Source organism: Microcebus murinus, chromosome 2 (genome assembly GCF_040939455.1).
Source record: "Microcebus murinus isolate Inina chromosome 2, M.murinus_Inina_mat1.0, whole genome shotgun sequence".
Classification (NCBI taxonomy): Eukaryota; Metazoa; Chordata; class Mammalia; order Primates; family Cheirogaleidae; genus Microcebus; species Microcebus murinus.
In genome coordinates, this window is record NC_134105.1 from 5,305,586 (window position 1) to 5,326,640 (window position 21,055).

General features: G+C 42.5%; 1 protein-coding gene across 4 annotated transcripts in view; it reads left to right on the forward strand.

Annotated features, from left to right (window-relative positions):
- The first annotated feature begins 2,188 nt into the window (after positions 1-2,188).
- The window catches only part of UBE4B (ubiquitination factor E4B), a 121,724-nt gene continuing 102,857 nt past the window's right edge, over positions 2,189-21,055 (forward strand). For 3 of the 4 annotated variants that reach the window (XM_075993875.1, XM_075993886.1, XM_075993891.1), the window contains exons 1-2: positions 2,189-2,247; positions 2,860-2,925. In XM_075993875.1, the coding sequence (XP_075849990.1) occupies positions 2,221-2,247; positions 2,860-2,925 (93 nt within the window). In that variant the 5' untranslated portion in view covers positions 2,189-2,220. Of the gene's footprint in view, positions 2,926-21,055 lie in introns of all 4 variants that reach the window. The other variant, XM_075993883.1, reaches the window with a different exon arrangement.

Here is a 21,055-nt window from a genome sequence, read left to right on the forward strand (position 1 = left end):
CTGAGGCAGAAGGATTGCTTGAGCCCAGGAGTTTGAGGTCGCTGTGAGTGAGGCTGATGCCACGGCACTCACTCTAGCCTGGGCAACAGAGTGAGGCTCTGTCTCAAAAAAAAAAAAAAAAAAAAGAATTCTTAGAACCCAACAATAAAAAGACAAATAACCAAATTGAAAATAAACAAAGGATTTGAATAGGCATTTGTCCAAAGAAGATAAACACAGGGAAAAAAAAGATGTTCAACATCATTAGCTGTTAGGGAAATAAAATCAAACTACAAAGAGCTACCATTTCATATCTACTAGTATGGCTGTAATAACATAGGCAGACAATAACAATTGTAGGTAAAGATGAGAAGTTGGAAATCTTATGCATTTCTCGGGGAAATGTAAAATGGTACAGCTGCTTTGGAAAACAGTTTGGCATTTCCTCAAAAACTTAGACATACAACCCAGTAATTCTTCTCCTTAGGCATATACCCAAAAGAAGTGAAAACACATATCCACGCAAAAACTTGTACATGAATGTTTATATTAATAGCAGTATTATTCATAATAGTCACAAGGTAGAAATGACACAAAAGTCTATTAACTATGAATTGATAAACAAAATATACTATAGCCATACAATGGAATATTATTTGGCATTATAGAAATGAAGGACTGATATATGCTATAATATGGATGAAGCCTGAAAACATATGCTAAGGGCAGACACATAAGGCCACTAAGTACATTATTCCTTTGATGTGAAATGTCCAGAATAGGCAAATCCATTAAGGCAGAAGGTAGATTAGTGGTTGCCCTGAAGGGGAAATGAGTGACTTGTTAGTGGGTTTGAGGGTTTCTTCTTGGGGTGATAGAAATGTTCTGGAATTAGTGGATGATGGTTGAACAACTCTGTGAATATACTAAAACCACTGTACACCTTAATTAGGTAAATTGTACAGTATGTGAATTATCTGACAATAATGATGTTTAAAAAAAGAAGCAAACTATTAACAGCAATGTCACCAGGGGTTCAAGTTCTGGCTTACACAGAATTCCTTTCCTGGAGAGCAGATAATATGCAAAGCCAGCAGTGGTTTAATCTTAGTTACAAATTCCTTACATATCTAGTAGTCAGGTTCCTATTTTAAGCATGTAGCATAGAAATTGTAACTCTTTTAATTCTGGAATGCAATCTTTAAGTTTACGGTGTAGTAAGCCGTCCAATACATTATATTCTTCATTTGTGGCAAAATCTGGAATTTCATGGCATTGGTACTTTGACCGCTCAATTTAAGATTTATATATTAGAAAATATTTGTATTCTTGTTCACCTGAGGATTTTTTCCCCCATTAACTCAAAATGTCTTCCTTTTGCACGTATTGTGCACACTTTGAAGTTATTTGGGTCTCTCATCCATTTATACTTTCAAATTTTTCTAATACTTTTATTTTTTTAATTTTTAAAAATTTTACTTATAGATATTTCTTACTTCTAAAATTTATTTCTTTTCTTATCCCCCCCCACACAAAGGGTAATAAAACCAATACTTTTGAACACATAAAAAAACCCCAGAAAGTAGCCCTTTAAAAGGCCTAAGTAAAATAAATTGAAGTTCTTTTGTTAAGAGTCTTCTTACAACTGGGCTTTCTTGAAGGTGGAAGAGGGTGCAGTAAGAGATTTTTCAAAATATGAATGGTCAACAGGGTGGATAACGCTCTCCGCAGAAAGGAGACGTTTTCTGTTTTGTTTTCCCTCGCTTGGGCGGCGGGTGGGGAGAGTCCTGTCCAGGCGCTGATGGGTTTCACGGCTCTGGGACCCCTAAAAAGCAGGCGACTGGGAACAACGGATGCGCTGCGGGGACCAGGTCCCAGGCTAGCGCCCTCTTCAGGCCGACCTTCCTCGGGTGCGCGTCTCGGCGCCGTCCCTCCCCTTGCCATCCTACCCCGGCCAGGCCCCTAGCGCCTACAGCCACTGTGCAGTCGCCATGGCAACACCCAGTCGTGCCGCCCGGCCGCCCTGCCTCCTGCCCAGCTCTCTCTCTTCTCTGGCTCCTCCCCGCGCCTGGCGCGGCTATGGGGGAGAGGCTGGGGCGGGGGCGGGGAGAGGACGCAGGCGAGAGGAAATCGGCGGCGCGATGCCCGCGGCCTATTGGCTGCTGTGCCCCGGAGCCAGAAGCCCCGCCTCCCTGACAGGATCACGTGATCCCTTTCAAAGATGGCCGCCCTGTTGTTTTGATGAATAATACTTGGTGGGGCGAGAGGGTAAGAGTAGGGGTGGCGGGGTAGAAGGATTTACTCTTCCAGCGAGACCATCGCGAGTCCCATCCTTCCCTTCCCCCCTGCCCGGGTTCCAGCGTGGAGGCGGGGCGTGACTGGCCTGCTTTAGGAGGGAGGGGTTCCCCTTACAGTGCAGGGCTCTGCCAGGGCGGCTGTGGGGTCTCCTTGCCTCGGGGCATCCACTCTGCAGTCGACCAGTTCCCGCCAGGGGCGAAGGGTACGAAGGGGAGCAGGATCTGGTGCAGGAAACGCCGCTCCCGCGCCGGCACTACGAAGACAGCGGGCTCGGGGCACGAGGCGAGCTGGAGACGCTACCCAGTCTGGGTAACCTGGGAAGCAAAGGGTAGTAAGTGGCGCCTTAAGATAACCGTGTAGTAGCAGCAGCAGTGGCGGCCAAAGGAGGCTGCTCAGGGTACAAGCGGCTGTAGGAGTTTCTGGGGCGATTGGAGTGACCGAAGGCAAGGCATTTCAGTGCCTCTCGTGTTCTTATTTTTTAACCTCTGACTATGCAATTCTGAAGCCTCCCCCACTCGGGGGACCAGACAGCCTGATAGATACCTTCCACTCTCCTTCCTCCCGCTCTGGTCTCGAGAACAGAAGGATCGCTTCCTAACGCCTTTCACCATTAAGAGAAAAGCGATGGAGGAGCTGAGCGCCGATGAGGTGAGAAGGAGGTTGGGGAGGGGGGCACCTTGAGTGATTAGTTGGCAACTCTTTAGCGCTTTGGACAGGATGATATTGCGCCAGTGGTGCCTGGCCTTTGGGCTTGGGGAAGGAACGAAGATGACATTTTCCAAGAATAAAATGACTCCCTGAGAGGGACTCTGGTTTTATTCTCCTTTATTCTCTTGCCTTCTTTCTTAATTCTGAGCCCATTTGCTGCTTTTCGAGTGTTCTTTTAGGATCCGAAGAAAGGAGAGCGTCTTGAGGTGTTCATTCTTTTCTCAGGGTATGCAAGCAAGAAGGGCTGGATTTATATCACGTTAAATTGTGTTTGTGTCTTCAGGGATTTAAAGTATACTTTTGGATGGAATCAGAATGTTTAGTGGGTGTACGTTTTTAAAGGAAGTATTTGAAATCCCAAGTATGTGTGGCCATTTCATTTTATAAGTTAATTAAACATATCTTTGTGGTTGGGGGTTAACTTGCAGGCAGATTCTTTGATATTTAACAAAATATGTATATTCTCATCAGTTTAGAGAATTCCAATTAAATTCTAATGATTTAATAGACTACTGATGACTCTGGCATTATTCTCTTTCATTCTACCTTTTCCTAGTTCTTGTTTCTTTCAAACTTGTGTTTTCCTGCAGCAGAGGCTGAACAGGAAGCAAGTGGAAGCAAATTACTTTGTAAACTCTCCCCTCTTCTCATTTGTGAAAAGAGTTTTACAGATCTCCTTCTTGATGTTTTAAAGATTGTTTAAGGGGGGAGGGGGGCATGGGCAATATATGTAACCTTAACACATGTACCCCCATAATATGCTAAAATTAAAAAAAAAAAATAAAGATTGTCTAATAAATTAGTTTGTCATAAAAACAGTGGCAGGTAGGATACAAGGAATTTCCTGTGATTCTACTGACTTTACCCTGCCGTTTTACTAATTGGGAGCTTCCCTTTTAGGACACCTCTTGTTGATATCATTTCTTTCACTGGTTCATATAAACTTCCCTACAGTATTAAGAAAGTAGTCACATATCAGGTTGGTTGTATTGTAAGACTTCCATGCTCCACTTTTAGCTACAGAGTAGTATTTTAGGGACTTAAATTTTCCAGGGATAGGGCATGCAATGGTCTGTATGTTAAGGGTCAGGTAGGAAAATAAACAAATAATTTTGTTGGTTATGATACTTGGATACTTGGTTTGGAAAGTTTGGATTGCCCATCCTGTGTTAGTGACTTTGTTTTCCTCAGATACATCAGGAATTTAATTTTAAATGAGAAGAATATTGAATAGTTTCTTGCACTCAGGCAGGAAATATCAAGAGATCTCCTTAGAAGTGCTTTATTTTATGTAGTTTTTAAAAGTATCCCTTTCCCCTTTTTTCTTTAATTTTAATTCTAGTGGGTATTTTCTCTTAAGGCAAAGAGTCTGTTTTTTACTAGTCTTTTACTCCCAGAAATTACTTTTTTTCTTGATCATCTGTAAATAGCCCCTACTTTAGAGGCTTTTACATATAGGGAAGAAGTAGGTCAACAGAACATTAAAATAAAAGTGAAAAATTAAAATCAGTAATATAGAATCAATATAAAATTATCTTCAACAAATTAGTTGTCCTGAGCACAAAGGGACAGTTCAATAAGTGGTTACCTTACTCTCAGTAGAACCTAGAACAAATAGTTTTTTGGGAAAAATCTCTTAAAGTTTTTTTTTAATCCAGTTTTTAAAATTTTGGGGTCAGGTGAGCAATACTCAACAAAGGTTTTGCCTGTGTATTGTCATTCTATGGTGGAATCTTGTGTCAGTTACAGTAGGTGATGATTTGGTTAGAAAATAATATATTACTGAAAATTCAAGAATATATTTCAGGGCTGAAACAGGCAAAACGGTGATCTATCAATCTAAATTAGGAAATTGGGTAAGGCAGAGTTTTATATTTTAACAAAATGAAAATGTATGAGAATAAAGTCTATGAAAAATAAAGGCTAGTATAACTAGACTAAAAGCTTAGAAGATTTTACATCATGGGCATCTTTTTGTCCCTCTCATAAATCCCCTTGAATTCTTGTGTGTTTTTTCTCCTGTGCTTTGAAGGTAAAATACTTGAGCTTCATTGCTGTTTATTGTTTATATAGTGTATTACAGTGAGTTCATTGCTCTATAGAGCAAATTTATGACTAAGTTCATTCCCTTTAGGAATCTACATTCCAAGGCATCATTATTTACATTATATTCATTCTGTAGCCTACTTATGTTTTGTTTTTCATGTACCAAGATGGTGCCGTGAGTACGGCAGCGCAGGTGTTTTAAACTGTTTTTCAACAGTGGTGATGAGATTGCATTGAAATGATTTGTCTTCCACCCCCCCCCCCCAACTCTTTATGACCTATTTCATCTGCAAGGTGGTTGGCTGGGATTCAGTGTGTGGTCAAGGTTTTAGAAGAGTGTTAAGTGTTCCTTCCCAAATGCAGAATATATGACCTTGGACTTTTTAGCAGTGTTCTGTAAGTGGAAAAGGATTGCCATTTAATAATAGCCTTAGAAGCCTGCTCTGTGCCAGGCACTTTATAGCTATTGTCTCATTTGATAAAACATTGCAATCAAGCAGGTACTATTTTCCTTATATAGGTGGCGAAACTGAGATTTAGGTTAAGGAACTTGTCCATAGTGTACTGGCTTAAAAGTGACAGAGTTGGAATTCAAACCCAGGGCTTTTGACTCTAAAAGCCCTTTTACTATGTTTTACAGCTTAACAACTGGCATTCAATTTACCAAAGCTTCTGTATAAATACCCTACTAACATTGACCCACTCTGCTTGATATGCATAGTTTTTCTGTAGAAGTGTTGTTCTGCATGAATACATTAATGATGTGATCAGGGATTTTTGGTACTGATTCTCCTCTCCCCTACCCAATTGTTTTCACTGGACAAGATTTAAATAAATTCTAATTTAATTGGGGTAAGGGAGATAGATAGGAATCTAACAATTGTGGAGTTAGGCACAAGCCACTTCAGAAAAACAAGAAGAGACCCCTGGAGGGGCATTTTCTTAGTGAAGACTAAAGAAAAAGTGATACTTATGCTGAATAGTAGTTGCTTCTTAAAGGGCCCTGAAAACTGGCTGTGAGATTGGAGAGCTCAAGAAACAGCTGGAAGTAGTAGAACTGGAACACTGGGTTTTGCCTAGGAGGCCAGACAGGCACCAGATCTTGGAGGGCTGTCAAAAATGCCTAGAGTTGGACTTTCCTCTGTTAAGATGCCATTGAGGGATTTAAAGGGATTAGAAAGATGCCTGGCAAAGGTGTAGAGGGTGGTTTGGAAGAAGGTGGCTGCAGATCTCTAGGCAAATTAGAAGGCTGCTGTTGCTGTCTGTGAGTGAAGCCGTGGAGTCTGGCCTCCCAGAGAACTAGGATTACAGGTGTGAGCCACCGCGCCCGGCCCCAGTTTTGTTTTGGACTACTGAAAAGATGAGTCAACATGGAGACCAGCACCTTGGCCTTTCTGCTCGAAGGTCCCCACCTCTTTGACCTTTTCTTTCCTTGTCATAGGCCTGAGGACCTGAGCTCACTTTTCCCCCCAGTAGGCGGTTGCTACCACTCATTTTATATCCAGGATTTTTCTTCCTTAAGCCTAGTAAGAGAGTGGGATATAGCCTCTCAGGCCCTCTCTCTGCTCCTTTCGTTGATTATAGACAAGAGACAGAGAATGGTAATAATGATATTAGTTGACATTTTTTGAGTTCTTAATATGTGCTAAGCACTTAATTTGCTTAGCAAGGTTGGTTTTATAACCCCCATTTTACAGATGAGAAAATTGAGGCCAATAGAAATTAAGTAATTTGCTGAAAGGCAAACAACTAGTAAATGGTAGAACCTGGATTCTAGTCCAGTCTGACTCCAAAGTTCTCAATCGATTTACTAAACCACCTCTAAAACCAAAGTAACTTGAGGAGGGGGATAATAAACAAGCATACACACATGTCATTTGGTGGTAAGTGGTATGAAGAAAAATAAAGTAGCCTAAAAGGGATGGAAAACCAATGGGGTATGTGGAGAGTGTGCAATTTTAGGAGGTGGTTTTAAAAAGAATTTCAGGGATGACAGGGAGCTTTCTGGGGGAAGAAAATTCCCAGGTACAGGGAATACCAGGTACCAAGGGCCTTGAGGTGGATACATTCTTGAGCTGTTCCAGGAATAGCAAGAAGGACAAGTGTGGTTGAAGCCTGCTATGCAAGGGACACAGTGGCAGGAGATGAAGTCATTCATTCTTTCAGCAAAATATTATTGAGCTCTCATAACTATTTCAATCTGCTGATTTTTTTCTTCATATTTTCTTTTCTTCACATTTAAATATGTTTGAAATTAGGATGCTTCTTATAATGGATGGTGTAATCTCTATTGGACAGGTGGCAGTTGTGACATTGTTGTCATTTCCTGTTTATGTGCAACCTGGTTATACTTGTTCATATTATCAGCCCTTGAGTTGAGTGCTACACATGTTAAATTTAGTTGCCATTTTAAATGCCTTCCAAAAAATTACACTTTGATTTGCAATGAAAACAAATGCTACTTTGTATACAGAGATGAATGGAAATAGCAGTAGGGTGTCAGTTTGATATTAGCAAAAAAATGTTGTTGGAATGACCACAAATCCATGTTTCATTGTACAGTAACAACCAAGTGCATTAGGGAGCTTTAGACAGGCCGAAATCCACAGGCCTATGAATCTGTGTCGCACTTTGTAACTGAACGTGGCGTTAGGAGAATTGCCTTTTTCACCCAGGTAATGTAGCGGAAGGTCAGAGACTCTCCACATTCCTCAGAAATTTCTTTTTTTTTAGACAGAGTCTCACTTTGTTGCCCAGGCTAGAGTGAGTGCTGTGGTGTCAGCCTAGCTTACAGCAACCTCATTCTCCTGGGCTCAGGCGATCCTACTGCCTCAGCCAGGCATGCGCCACCATGCCTGGCTAATTTTTTCTATATATATTAGTTGGCCAATTAATTTCTTTCTATTTGTAGTAGAGACGGGATCTCGCTCTTGCTCAGGCTAGTTTCGAACTCCTGACTTGGAGCAATCTGCCTGCCTCGGCCTCCCAGAGTGCTAGGATTACAGGCGTGAGCCACTGCACCAGGCCCCTCAGAAATTTCAAAGCAGGTAAAGCCTGGTGTAACTGATCGCTACTCATGATCTATTGTTAAGGCATTCTGTTGTGGTTTAATGGACAGTATTTTTTTTTCTTGGGGGTGTGAAAAATAATGGTTTAGCTTATGATCTACAATATTTTATATTTGTTAAAATTCAGGGTAGGCCTAATGTTGTTCTAGACTATGAGGATATACCACTGATCAAAACAAAAAGAAATATCTGTCCTTGTGGAACCTACATTCTCATTTATGTTTTAAAATAATCATTCTGGCTGTTGTGAAGAGGATAAAGGGGGAAAGAGTGAAAGCAGAGAAAATGGTTATAAGGCTGCTGCAGGAGTCCCAGTGAGAGATCATGTGTGGTCACCAGTCAGGGTTAGTGGAGAAGGTGAGAAAAGGTCAGATATTTTGTAGGTAGAGCCAATAGGATTGGGTGATGGGTTGGATGTGGAGTATGAAAGACTAGAGTCAGTCGAAGGTGCCCAGGTGAAGTAGCTTATCATCGGGTTGATCATTGTAACAGAGAGCCATTAAATAGCAGCTGCTTAAGCCAGGTAAATACTTATTTCTCTCTAAATAGAAGTCTGGGTAGGAGGCTGGGGCTGCTATGGCAGCTCTATGCTCATTTGGGGTGCAGGTGCTGTCTGTCTTGTACGAACTTTCTTACCATATGGCTTTCATCTTTTGATCCATGTATTTCTGCATTCTAGTCAGAGAGGAGAGGGGAAGGGGAAGTCATTCTCCTTCTCTTTCATGGCACAGCTTGAAAGTTGCATGGATCACTCCTGTTTATCTCTCACTGGCCAGAACCTAAGTTACATGGCCACAGCTTCTTGCTGGGAAGGCTGAGAAATATAGTTTTTAACTTGGTAGCCATATGTTCAACTACAAATTCTTTTATGTTAGAAAGGGAGAATAGTCTATGTCTTTCTTCCCAAACCTAAAACACTGTACCTTCCCAGGGGAAAGAAGCCCAAATCAACTTCAGAGTCCACAATCTCTGAGTGATGTACAGTCTAGGGACCTTTAGATTAAAACACAAATTATCTGCTGCCCCCCACCCCCCATACAGTGTGATGGAGTAAGATAGGATAATGGAAATAAAAACAAGCATTTAGAAAAGGGAAGAGTGGGAAGTACATACCCCTCACTGGTCCATAGCCATTGTCAACTCCTGCCAGGCCAAGTTGTGAGAGCTTCCTGGTGTGAGTTTCTGACCTAGCCCATCTAGCAGCCTTGGTTTTGGTCTCTTGGAGGAACTCCCTTGTCCCTGGACCTCTCTAACCTCTGACTTTACTGTTTGGGAAGTTTTTCTGTGTTTCTTTTTCTCTGGGAACAGGTCTGAAGTAAACATTTGGGGATATCCCCTTCCTGGTGCTGAGTAGTTTCTTTATCTTGCTTCCTGCTGAGTAGTGAAGGATTTGGTGTTTTCAACCCCACCTAGCCCCCAGTTACTAGATTCTGAGTAAACTTAGACTGTAGACCATGGACATTCCTTAGACAGGTCTATATTCCCTTTTTTCATTGCATGCAAATTGGCGAGCTGTAGCTTGAATCTGTTTCATGCTTGTGGGCCTCTTTTCTTTTCCTTTTCTTTTCTTTTCTTTTCTTTTCTTTTCTTTTCTTTTCTTTTCTTTTCTTTTCTTTTTTCTTTTTTCTTTTTTCTTTCTTTTTTTGACAGAGTCTTGCTCTGTCACCCTGGCTAGAGTGCAGTGGTGTCATCATGACTCACTGCAGTCTCAAACTCTTGGGCTTAAGCCATCCTTCTGCCTTAGCCTCCCGAGAAGCTGGAACTATGGGCATGCACCACCATGCCCGGCTAATTTTTCTGTTTTTTGTAGAAATGGAGGTCTTTTGCTCAGTCTGGTCTCAAACTCCTGAACTCAAGTGATCCTTCTGCTTCAGTCTCCCAGAGTGCTAGGGTTACAGGCGTGAGCCACTGTGCCTGGCTGGCTTTCTTTCTTTCTTTTTTTTACAGAGACAGGAAACTCACTCTGTCATCCAGGCTAGCGTGCAGTGGTGTCATCATAACTCACTGCAACCTCAAACTCCTGGCCTTAAGCAGTCCTCCTGTCTCAGCCTCCTGAGTATTGGGACTACAGGTGTGCATCACCATGCCCATCTACTTTTTTTTAATTTTTAGTTTTGATTTTTATAGAGTCAGGGTCTCATTGTGTTGCCCAGGCTGGTCTTAAACTCCTGGGCTTAAGTGAAGGACTTCTTACTTAAAGTGGCATGAAGCCAATAAGCACCCAAATTCTGAATTGTTCTACCAGATTCCCTTGAATTATAGGCCATGTTGGCATGCAGGCTGTTTTCTAAAGTGTCACAGGTTTACCAAGTGTTTATTGTGTCCTACAATATCACCATTCTTCCATCCAACACTATCTGTGCCCACACTGACCCCTAAGTCAGTGTCACATATTTATATTCATTTAAAGTTGATTACTTCCAGGTTCCAAATTTTGCATATTAGTTAGGGTACTGATTTGGCTGCTGCAGCGAGAGTTCTAAACTAATAATGGCTTAAACAACGTAACAGCTTATTTTTCTATACTTAAATATCTGAGGAGGTGGTTGAGAGCTGGCTTAGTAACTCCATGATTACTAGGGGGCCAGGCTCATCTGTCTTGTCTACTGTCATCCTCTAGTTTACAGTCCAAGAGGGCTCCTCCAGCTCCTGTGAGGAGATCTGCATCTCAGTCCTCAGGAATGGACTCGGGGAATGAGAGTGCATGTCCCTACCCCTTAAAGGCATGGTCAGACAGTTTCATGTATCATTACATCTCCTTGGCCAGAACTTGGTCACCTGGCCACACCCACATGCAAGGGTGGCTGAATGCAAATCAGGAGGCAGCTAGCTTCTCTACCGCAGTGATACCAGGAGTTGTGGCTTAAGCAGCTCAAAAAAATGGAATTGTCATCACATACTGAGATAGGAAAAATTGAAAGGGAAGATTTGGAGGAAGAAAATATCTGTTTTGAATATATTATGATTATGCTGCCTATTATTTATCCTCATGGAGATGTTGTGTAGGGAGTTGCAGTTCAGAGGGAGGTGTGGGTTAGGGATACTAATCAGGAAGTTGTCAGTGTATTTAAAATCATGAGAATGTTAAGTACATGTTATAGTTTAGTAAAATAAATACATAAAATCATGAGAATGGGCAGATTACCTAGAGAGTGAGCATAAATAGAGAAGAGGCCATACAACAATTAAAGGTCAGGAGAGAAAGAGGACCCAGAAAGGGAACCTGATAAGAAACAGCCACTGAGGTAGGAGGAAAATCAAGAGAGGGTAAAGTCCTGGCATCCAGGAAGATAGTATTTCCTCATGGGGGCATGTTCAACTGTGTGGAATGTTTTTTTGTTTTGTTTTGTTTTGTTTTGAGACAGTGTCTCACTCTGTTGCCCCAGCTAGAGTGTTGCCCCTGCTAGAGTACTGTGGCGTCAGCCTAGCTCACAGCAACCTCAACCTGGGGTCAAGTGATCCTCCTGCCTCAGCCTCCTGAGTAGCTGGGACTATAGGCATGCGCCACCATGCCTGGCTAATTTTTTCTATATATATTAGTTGGCCAATTAATTTCTTTCTACTTATAGTAGAGACAGGGTCTCACTCTTGCTCAGGCTGGTTTCGAACTCCTGACCTTGAGCAATCCGCCCTCCTCGGCCTCCCAGAGTGCTAGGATTACAGGCGTGAGCCACTGCACCCAGCCATGGGTCAATATCTTAGTCCATTTGGATTATTATACAGCCATAAAATGGGTGGCTCATAAACAACAGCAATTTACTGCTGATGGTTCTGGAGGCTGGGAAGTCCAAGGTCAAAATGCTAAGAGATTTGGTGTCTGGTGAGAGCCCACTTCTACTTCATAGACAGGTGTCTTCTCACTATGTCCTCATAGAGAAAGGGTCAGAGGGGCTTCTTTCTGGAGCTTTTTTATTTATTTTTATTCTGAGACAGAGTCTGTAACCTTGAAATCCTGGGTTCAAGCAATCCTCGTGCCTCAGCCTTCTGAGTAGCTGGGACTACTGGTGCATGCTATCACACTGGCTAATTTTTTTTTTTTAAAGAGAGCATATGTTGCCCAGGCTGGTGTTGAACTCCTGGCCTCAAGTGATTTTCCTGCCTTGGCCTCCTAAAGTGCTGGGGCTTCTTTTATAAATGCACTAATCCTATTCATGTGGGCCCTGCCCTCATGTCCTAATCACTTCACAAAGGCCCCCACCTCCTAATATTATCAGCTTGGGGGTTAGGGTTTCAGCAGATGAATTTTAGGAGGATGCAAGTATTTAATCCATAGCAGTAGTCTTTCACTGGATCCCAAGATTATAGAAAACTGTATGGGAGTTCACAAAAGGAACATGTTCATGTTTTTATAGAGAAAATGTTGTTATGGTTAATGCCATGCTATTAATAGAATTTCTTGAAATTTTTAACAAGTTTCTACTTATATATGATATTGAATCTTTGGATAACTTTATCAGATCTTTTTTTGTTAGGATATTATAAATAATAGATTTATTTTTTTAAAAATCGAGATTTTTGATGCATTGGCATTTACTTCCACATTCTTTTTTGTGTTATACATCTTATTTCTCCAATCTCAATGAAACTTCTTTTGTATTTTATTATGTACAGTATATATTTTGGTTATGTTTTTACAGTATGAAGTCTTGTTTTCATGAAATATGAATTATTTAAAATCATAGCTCATCTATTGGTTTTTAACATATAAAAATATTTTGAAAAATATTATCCAAGGCTAGGGATGGTGGCTCAAGCCTGTAATCCTAGCACTTTGGGAGGCCAAGGCAGGAGGATGGCTTGAGCCCAGGAGTTTGAGGTTACAGTGAGCTATGATGCCACTGCACTCTAGCCTGGGTGACAGAGCAAGACACTGTCTCAAAAAAACAAAATAAAAGTAACAACCATGGCCGGGCGCGGTGGCTCACGCCTGTAATCCTAGCACTCTGGGAGGCCGAGGTGGGCGGATTGCTCGAGGTCAGGAGTTCGAGACCAGCCTGAGCAAGAGCAAGACCCCGTCTCTACTATAAATAGAAAGAAATTAATTGGCCAACTAATATATATAGAAAAAACTAGCCGGGCATGGTGGCGCGTGCCTGTAGTCCCAGCTACTCGGGAGGCTGAGGCAAGAGGATTGCTCGAGCCCAGGAGTTTGAGGTTGCTGTGAGCGAGGCTGACGCCACGGCACTCACTCTAGCCTGGACAACAAAGCAAGACTCTGTCTCAAAAAAAAAAAAAAAAAAAGTAACAACAAAAATTATTCAAATGTAGTTTCCTGTAGTATTAGTCTGTAAATATATCTCTGGGCTGGCCAAATCAGGTGTTACAATTAGCCCAAAATGATCATATATAGATTACCAGTTTTTAAAAACAAGTACATTTTAATGTTAGAGATGGAAATATTATATATATATGGGTGTCCTAGTGGAGAAAATTATTTCTGGGAAAGGGATGGAATTTAGTGGAAAATTAAAAAAATTTAGCAGCCTTTATAATGTACTCACTAGAACTTTTTAAGTGTGATTTTGTTTAGTAAGAAAACTCATATTTACAATATTGAGATATGTGAACATTCAGGAAAAAGTGGGCAATACAATTTTTAGAGGTGAGTTGAAGGAAAAAAATTTAGATTGCTAAAAATTTAAAAAGCATTTTTTTCTTAGTGTATACAAAACCCTCCAGAGGAGTTTATACTTTGATTTCAGCAGTAATTGTTTTTGCGAGTCAATTTAAAAACATTAAGAGTTATCTTATACTGTAAAAAAATTTATAGCCCCTTTGAGTTTATTTTAAGCATCACTTATGTTTAGAGTCTTGGTTATGGCATTTTTGTTTTAGGATACTAACATGTAACAGCATACATGTATTTGTGTATGGCAAACAATTCATCCTTTACTTTTACATTAATTAATCTTTTACTTATGATAAATATAGATCAGGCATCATTTCAGTGGAGTTTTATGAAAACTTTTTTTTTCTTGAAGGACAACTTGGGGCAGACGGGGTGGCGGTCTGCAAGGGTTTTTGTTTGTGGATTTTAACTTTGTGCAAATGTCCTTGTGCTAAAACAGTTTGGTGATTTCTCGTCTAGGGAAATATGAATAAGGCAGTCTTTTGGCTGGAAATGTTACGATTAGAATGGCTTGTGAGTGGGAGAATTTTAGTGAATGCCAGTTGGAAAAAATGCTTGTGAAAGTGTCCCCCAGGGTAGCTCTTCATCTTTTTTGATGTTAATGCATACACATAAAGTAGCAAAGCACTTTCAGCTATACTGGGCTGTGATAGTTGTCTGAAAATGTTGCCATTTCTTATTAAAGACAGGGCCTAGTGGCCTTGGCTGAGGGATGATGCTTAACCTGTAGGAGGAATCTCGACACTGATGACCCAAGTTAGGAAGGAAACCTTTATTCATGCCAAGGATTTGATGGTCACATAGTGGCCAGAAGTCAGTACAGTATTTCTCTCTTTTCAAGAGCCACTTTCTCTAACAGTGTGGTGGAGATCTGCTGGAATATTGGCTTTAAAGCATTTTGAGTGAGTGCGAATATAGATCTTTGGTTGAAATTAGAGAAAATACAAGATTCCTGCCCCAGGATAATTTACACTTTAGTTTCAATAATAATTATTCTATGAATCAATTTAAAAAACTCTTTCCAAATAGCTGGTTTTTTGAAAATCCTTTTTAATTATTTAATACTGTCTGTTTCACTTGGGGCTTTTAAGTTACCAGAATCAGTTATATGGAGTGGTATTAGAAGTAGCTGATGCTTGGTCTTGTCTAGATTCATCTTGTCTGTTAAACCAAGTGGGATCACAGATGAGAGCAGGGATCAGAACATTCTTTTCTATCCCTTAGAATACTTTTGGCCATAACTGACTTAAAGATGCAGCTGCAAGAAACGTTTTTTCTTTTTTTGAGACAGGGTCTCTTTCTCCACTGCTCTATCTTGATCCTCCTGCCTCAACCTCCCCAAGTGCTAGGATTATAGGCATGAGCCACCACCCCCAGCAATAACTTTTATATATATATCCAAATCTGTGATGGCTAATTTTATATGTCAACTTTGCTGGGCCACAGTGCCTATGTATGTGGCCAAACATTATTCTTGGTGTTTCTGTGAGGATGGTTTTGGATGAGATTAGTGTTTGATTGGTGGACTTTGAATATAGCAGATTCCCCTCTGCGTGTGGGTGGGCCTCATCCAACCAGTTGAAGGCCTCAGTAGAATGAAGAATGACCTCCCCTGAGCAAGAAGGAATTTAGCCAGCAGCAGACCACCTTTAGACGTGAACTGCAGCATCAGCAGTTCTGTAGATCTGGCCTACCCTGCAGATTTCGGATTTACCAGCCTTCATAATCACATGAGCCAATTCCTCACTGTGGCCTCAAACTCCTGGGCTCATCTTTCCTTAGCCACCCGAGTAGCTGGGACTATAGGCATGTACCAACAAACCCAGCTAACTTAAAAAAAATTTTTGGTAGAGATATTGTCCAGGCTGGTCTTGAATTCCTGGCCTCAAGCGATCCTCTCACTTCAGCCTCCCAAAGTACTAGGATTACAGGCATGAGCCACTGTGCCCGGCCCATTTTTAAAAAACAAAATGCAGTGAAAATTATCCTATTCTAAGGATGTTTCTCTGCCATGTAATATTTGGCAGCTTTAGGTTCTTGATGCTTTGGTTTCTCCTGCTAATTTAATAGTTAGCTAACAAATGTGAGATACTTTTTAGTTGTTTTGTTACATTTTCATATTGTTTAAAGTGAAACAGAATCCTAAGCAAAGGGAAAACTGTCTTGAGCCTAAAAGGATTTAAAGAGCAAAAGGATGGAGAAAACTAGCAGGCTGAAATTATTTTTTTTCGAACTCCCGACCTTGAGCAATCCGCCCGCCTCGGCCTCCCAGAGAGCTAGGATTACAGGCGTGAGCCACCGCGCCCAGCCCTGAAATTATTTTTTTAAAAAGACTATTTAGGCCGGGAGCGGTGGCTCATGCGTGTAATCCTAGCACTCTGGGAGGCCGAGGCGGGTGGATTGCTTGAGGTCAGGAGTTCAAAACCAGCCTGAGCAAGAGCGAGACCCCGTCTCTACTATAAATAGTAAGAAATTAATTGGCCAACTAATATATATAGAAAAATATTAGCTGGGCATGGTGGCACATGCCTGTAGTCCCAGCCACTTGGGAGGCTGAGGCAGCAGGATTGCTTGAGCCCAGGAGTTTGAGGTTGCTGTGAGCTAGGCTGACGCCATGGCACTCACTCTAGCCTGGGCAACAAAGCGAGACTCTGTTTTAAAAAAAAAGACTATTTGCTGTGTGTTAGGTGGCCATTTTTCATTTGTTTAGCAAATATTTACCAAGTGCTTTCTGGGAGTTAGACACCTTTCTAGTTGCTGGGGATGTAGCAGTGAATAAAATTGGCCAAATCCCTGCTCTCTCGGAGCTTGTGTTGTATTGGGTGTAGATAGAGTATAAACTGATAAATAGAAACTAATTTATTTCTGACAACTGTGTTGCAAGGTAAGTAAGTAGTATTTATTTTATCACATTCTTGTAAGTGGGGAAATTGAGTCTCAGAGAGGTAACCCAGAAGGAGGCAAGTGCAGCTGGGTGGTGGCCAGAGCTAGCTACACGATTGCTCATTGTGCAGAGGACTTTGGGACGATGCAGCTCGGAGCACCACTCACTGCTCTCACCCACTGCTCGCGGCCCTGGTTTCACTTTCACGTGGAATGCTTTTTTTTTTTTTTTTTTTTTAATAAAATTACTCTAATGCCAAATGTTGACAGAGAGTCTAGGATAAGTCTTTATTATGATAAGCTATTTATTCTAATTTGAAGTAATAATATTAATTAATATTTTAAGTGTCATGGAAGACTTAAGAAAGTACTTTTGGTAATAGGCAGGCTTGTGCCTTTGGTTCTTATCCCTCACCAGCTGGCCGAAGGTGGTGGGACATGCTCAGTGTTCTCCATATTATCGATTAGATACAAAAAGCATACTTAGTAATTTTTGTTGTAGTTTATAAAACTTGTAATTGAAAAAGATATCTCTGCTGCCTAGCATTGGAGAATTAAAGGGCCACAGCCTTTCCTTCTCCGTAGGAAAATACAGTTTACAGTCCCTTTCTAATGATAATAAAACCATTTCTTTATCGTGGGCCAGACTGCCAGGTTGATGGTTAGGCTGGTATGATGATGTGAGTGTCCTATGGTAAGTGCAGTCAAGGCCATAAGAATTCAGAAGTTAACCAGTTTGAAAATTGTGTATTTTTCTAATAGTTTCTAGAACTTGGCCTTTGTAAGAATTTTGGGCTTTATTTTTGAGAGATGTATTCAGCTAGGAAAGTACCTATAGAAGGGTGAGATAATTTGCCATATCTGCATTCCTTTTGCAGGGAGGGGAAGCCTGATAGGGGAGGGTATGTAGGTAAAGAGGGGAGTGAGAGTAGAGGGAACACCTGGCACAGAGGGACACGGGACTGGCAGGTATGGGGTGACCTTGTGATGGCCATGTCCCCACAGTAGGACTCTTTTGAGGGTGAGAGTGGCTCTGTTACAGTTAAAATCGAGTGCAGAGAGTACACTGGATTTAGGAGCTGGGATGATGGTGCTGTTGCTGTAGGTGACACTCGTGGGTTGGAGTGGGGGGAGTGCTTGGGTAAAAGCACTAGATGCTGTAATTTTGATTCGAGGGTAAGTGTTGGACATGGCTGTGATATCCTTTGGAGAAGAAATGTGATAGAGAAATCAGGCCTTTTGTAACTTTCTAGTAAACATTTTTGAGTTGGGTGAAAAGTAAACTTGAAAAGTAAAGCAGAAAATGATTTGAAAACTGAGATTGCATGGTGACAGTGCTGCTCCACCCTTGTCTCTTTCCACTGTGTCATTTGTATCCTGTAATACTTCTCAGTTGCTTAGTTTGTCTGGTCCTTTACTTGTGTGTGTGGACATAGGGAAGCGGGGCTCATTCAGCTGTTGTGTTTCTGTGTGTTAAAACTTGTGTTGGAGAAAGCACGCAGGAGCCGGGTGGTGAGTGATGGGGAGCTGGGCAGCCAGGACTCTGGAATCTCAGTGACCCGTGGTGACCACAGTCCGTGCTGCATCCTGAGCACTTTGGGCGCTTCCAGCAGGAAGAGGGCGCCTGGCACCTGGAGAACCGCATCAGCGGCTGGCCTGACACAGACCTAAGTCCAGTGGGGCGGGAGGATGTGGAGCAAGTGGGCAGGCGCTGAGATGCGGGCTGTGAGTTTGTCATCTACCTCCCCTCAGGGCAGAAGACAGCTGCCCTGACCCCCTGGACAGAGCTGGATGCCGTTGAGCAGATGTGGCTGCCAGTGAGCACTGGGTGCAGTGAGCGCCCCTGTGGGGTCTGACTGTCTCAGCAAAGCAGGAACTGCTGCCAAGTCCAGTGAGGCCCGTGTGAAGATCCGGAGATCCAGTGAGGCTCCCCTGGAGCAGGCCATCCCTTGTAAGCAGCATCAGTAAGGGTCGCAGGTGTGCAGACCTCACTGTAGATCAGCTGTCGTCCCGTGAGAGTCTGAAGGAGCCGTTGCCAAAGCTCTGCTCTTTTGGAGCAGGGAGGTAATTGCCCAGATCCAGGAGGGGGAACCGGCACTGGACATAGCCCATGGTGGCAGCTTTCTTGGCATGGTCGAGTCTCTGCAGGGTCTCTCTGAAGAGGCCTTCATGGAGCTGAGGCTGCCCACTGGCACTCCCGCTGTCTGTGACAAGCACCTGAAGCCTGTCAAGCTCATGCGGTTCCCAGGAGGCGAAGACCGTGCATAAAGCCATGGCAACAGGGCTGCCCAGGGCAAGGCCAAGAAGTGAAGTAGTGCAAGCCTGACTCCCTGTCCCAAGGAATACCCTCCCTGCCCGTCCCCTTCCTCTACACCTCTCCCCAGTGTGACAACAGTCCACGTGTCACACTGACCACAGCTGTGGGATCTGGAGTTGTGGAGAGGAGCTGCTGGCTCCCATTTTCATTTTTGCCATTTTTCTCCACCCCTGTCACACATTTTAGTCGGCACGGCACCCTAGGGCCAGGATCCTCAGTCCCAAGCCGAGGGAAGGCTCCGCTTATCCAAGAGAGTTGAGAGGTAGAAGTCTGGGGCTTTGCTAGTGCTTTGTTTACTTGTTTACTAAGGACCTGCTTGAGTGGAGGATAGGGAGGAACCACGCCAGGCATGACCTATGAGAGGAGAGCCCATTTGTATCCTGGGAGCCAGTCCTGTACTAGTCAGGATGGGGGGGTGGGACGGGCGGCGGAAAGGTGGGTGTCTGGTCATCCCAGTGGGAGATGAATGTGACCTGCCTAGTGATGAAAAACAGATCCACAGTCATGCATCGCTTAACAATAGGGACCTGTTCTGACAGGGATCCATTCTGAGAAATGTGGCTCTGTTGGAACATCATACAATGTACTTACACAAACCTAGATGGTAGCACCTGCTGCGCACCTAGGCTACATGCCATAGCCTATTGCTCCTCGGCTACAAACCTGCGCAGCAGGTCACTGTACTGAATATACTGAATGTAACTGTAGGCAGTTATAATACAATGGTATTTGTGTATCTAAACATATAAAAGGTACAGTAAAAATATGATATTATAATCTTAAGGGACCATCTTGGTATATGTGGTCTGTCATTGACTCAAATATCGTTATGCAGTACTTGCCTATATTTCTTCTTGACCCCAGAGGAACTAGCTACAGAAAGTTGGGATCCATCCTGAATGTTTATATGTTGCATTTACTTTTACCAAAACAAACCAAAAACCTTTCTGGGGGTTCTAGTGGCTGTTGAATGGTCCTATATGTGGTCATCAGAAAATAAGCCATTCCTCGCAGCAGTGTGGGATAAGCACCTTGACTTCTAAGGGACTGGGGTTCATCTTGCTGTGTATTTTAGAATCCCTGGTGAGATTTTATTTCTACCTGTTGTTTCTTATTTTTATTTTTGCCTCTTAATACAATGAGCCATAAATGAGAGGCATAAATGAAGCATAATACAAACCTAAAGCACATTTACTTGTAGAATTTATAGTACTCTAATTCACCCTTTAGTAGCAGAGCATAAAAGGGATATATCACAAGAGTGGAGCAGACAACTGGTCATATCTATAATTGTGCAAAACAAGTTTGTTTTAGATTGTATATAACTCATCTATTGTACTGATCTGGGGAAAAAAAAAAAGATTTAGTACAGTTAAGCTCAAAATGAGTCCTGGGCCCACGCTGGCAGAGCCAGCCAACTGTTAACATGTTTCAGAAGTCAGACACAGAGGAAAACACACTTGGACATGGTCAAGACAAGGGGCATTTCACTGCCACGGAACACTAAGGCAGTGGAGGGATTCTAAAATATACCCTCAAGATGTATTAGGTGACTGATTGAATACCCTGTTCTTCGGCATTCATTTATTCTCCAGAAACTTGCTTAGCACCCCTCTGTGGTCCATGCTCAGTTATAAAGTGCTCAGGATAACGATGCGAACTAGGTCCGGCCTGGTGGCTCACACCTGTAATCCTAGCACTCTGGAAGGCCAAGGCAGGAGGATCCCTTGCGCTCAGGAGTTTGAGACCAGTCTGAGCAAGAGTGAGACCCCGTCTCTACTAAAAATTGAAAAATTAGCCAGGTGTCATGGCGCCGCCTATAGCCCCAGCTACTCAGGAGGATGAGGCAGGAGAATCACTTGAGCTCAGGAATTTGAGGTTGGTATAAGCTATGATGACGCCACGGCACTCTACCTGGGGTGACAGAGTGAGACTCTGTCTCAAAAAACAATAGTATGTGAACTAGATAGCCAAGTTTTATGCTCCTGGTACCTGGAGTTAACTACCATGTCCATGCTGATGACTCCAAAGTCCATCACCTAGGTGAGTTTGGGTCTGAGCTCTAGACCCAACAGCTGCACTTGCATTGCAGACGATGAGAGCACGTGGCTTCTCAACCAGCTGGAC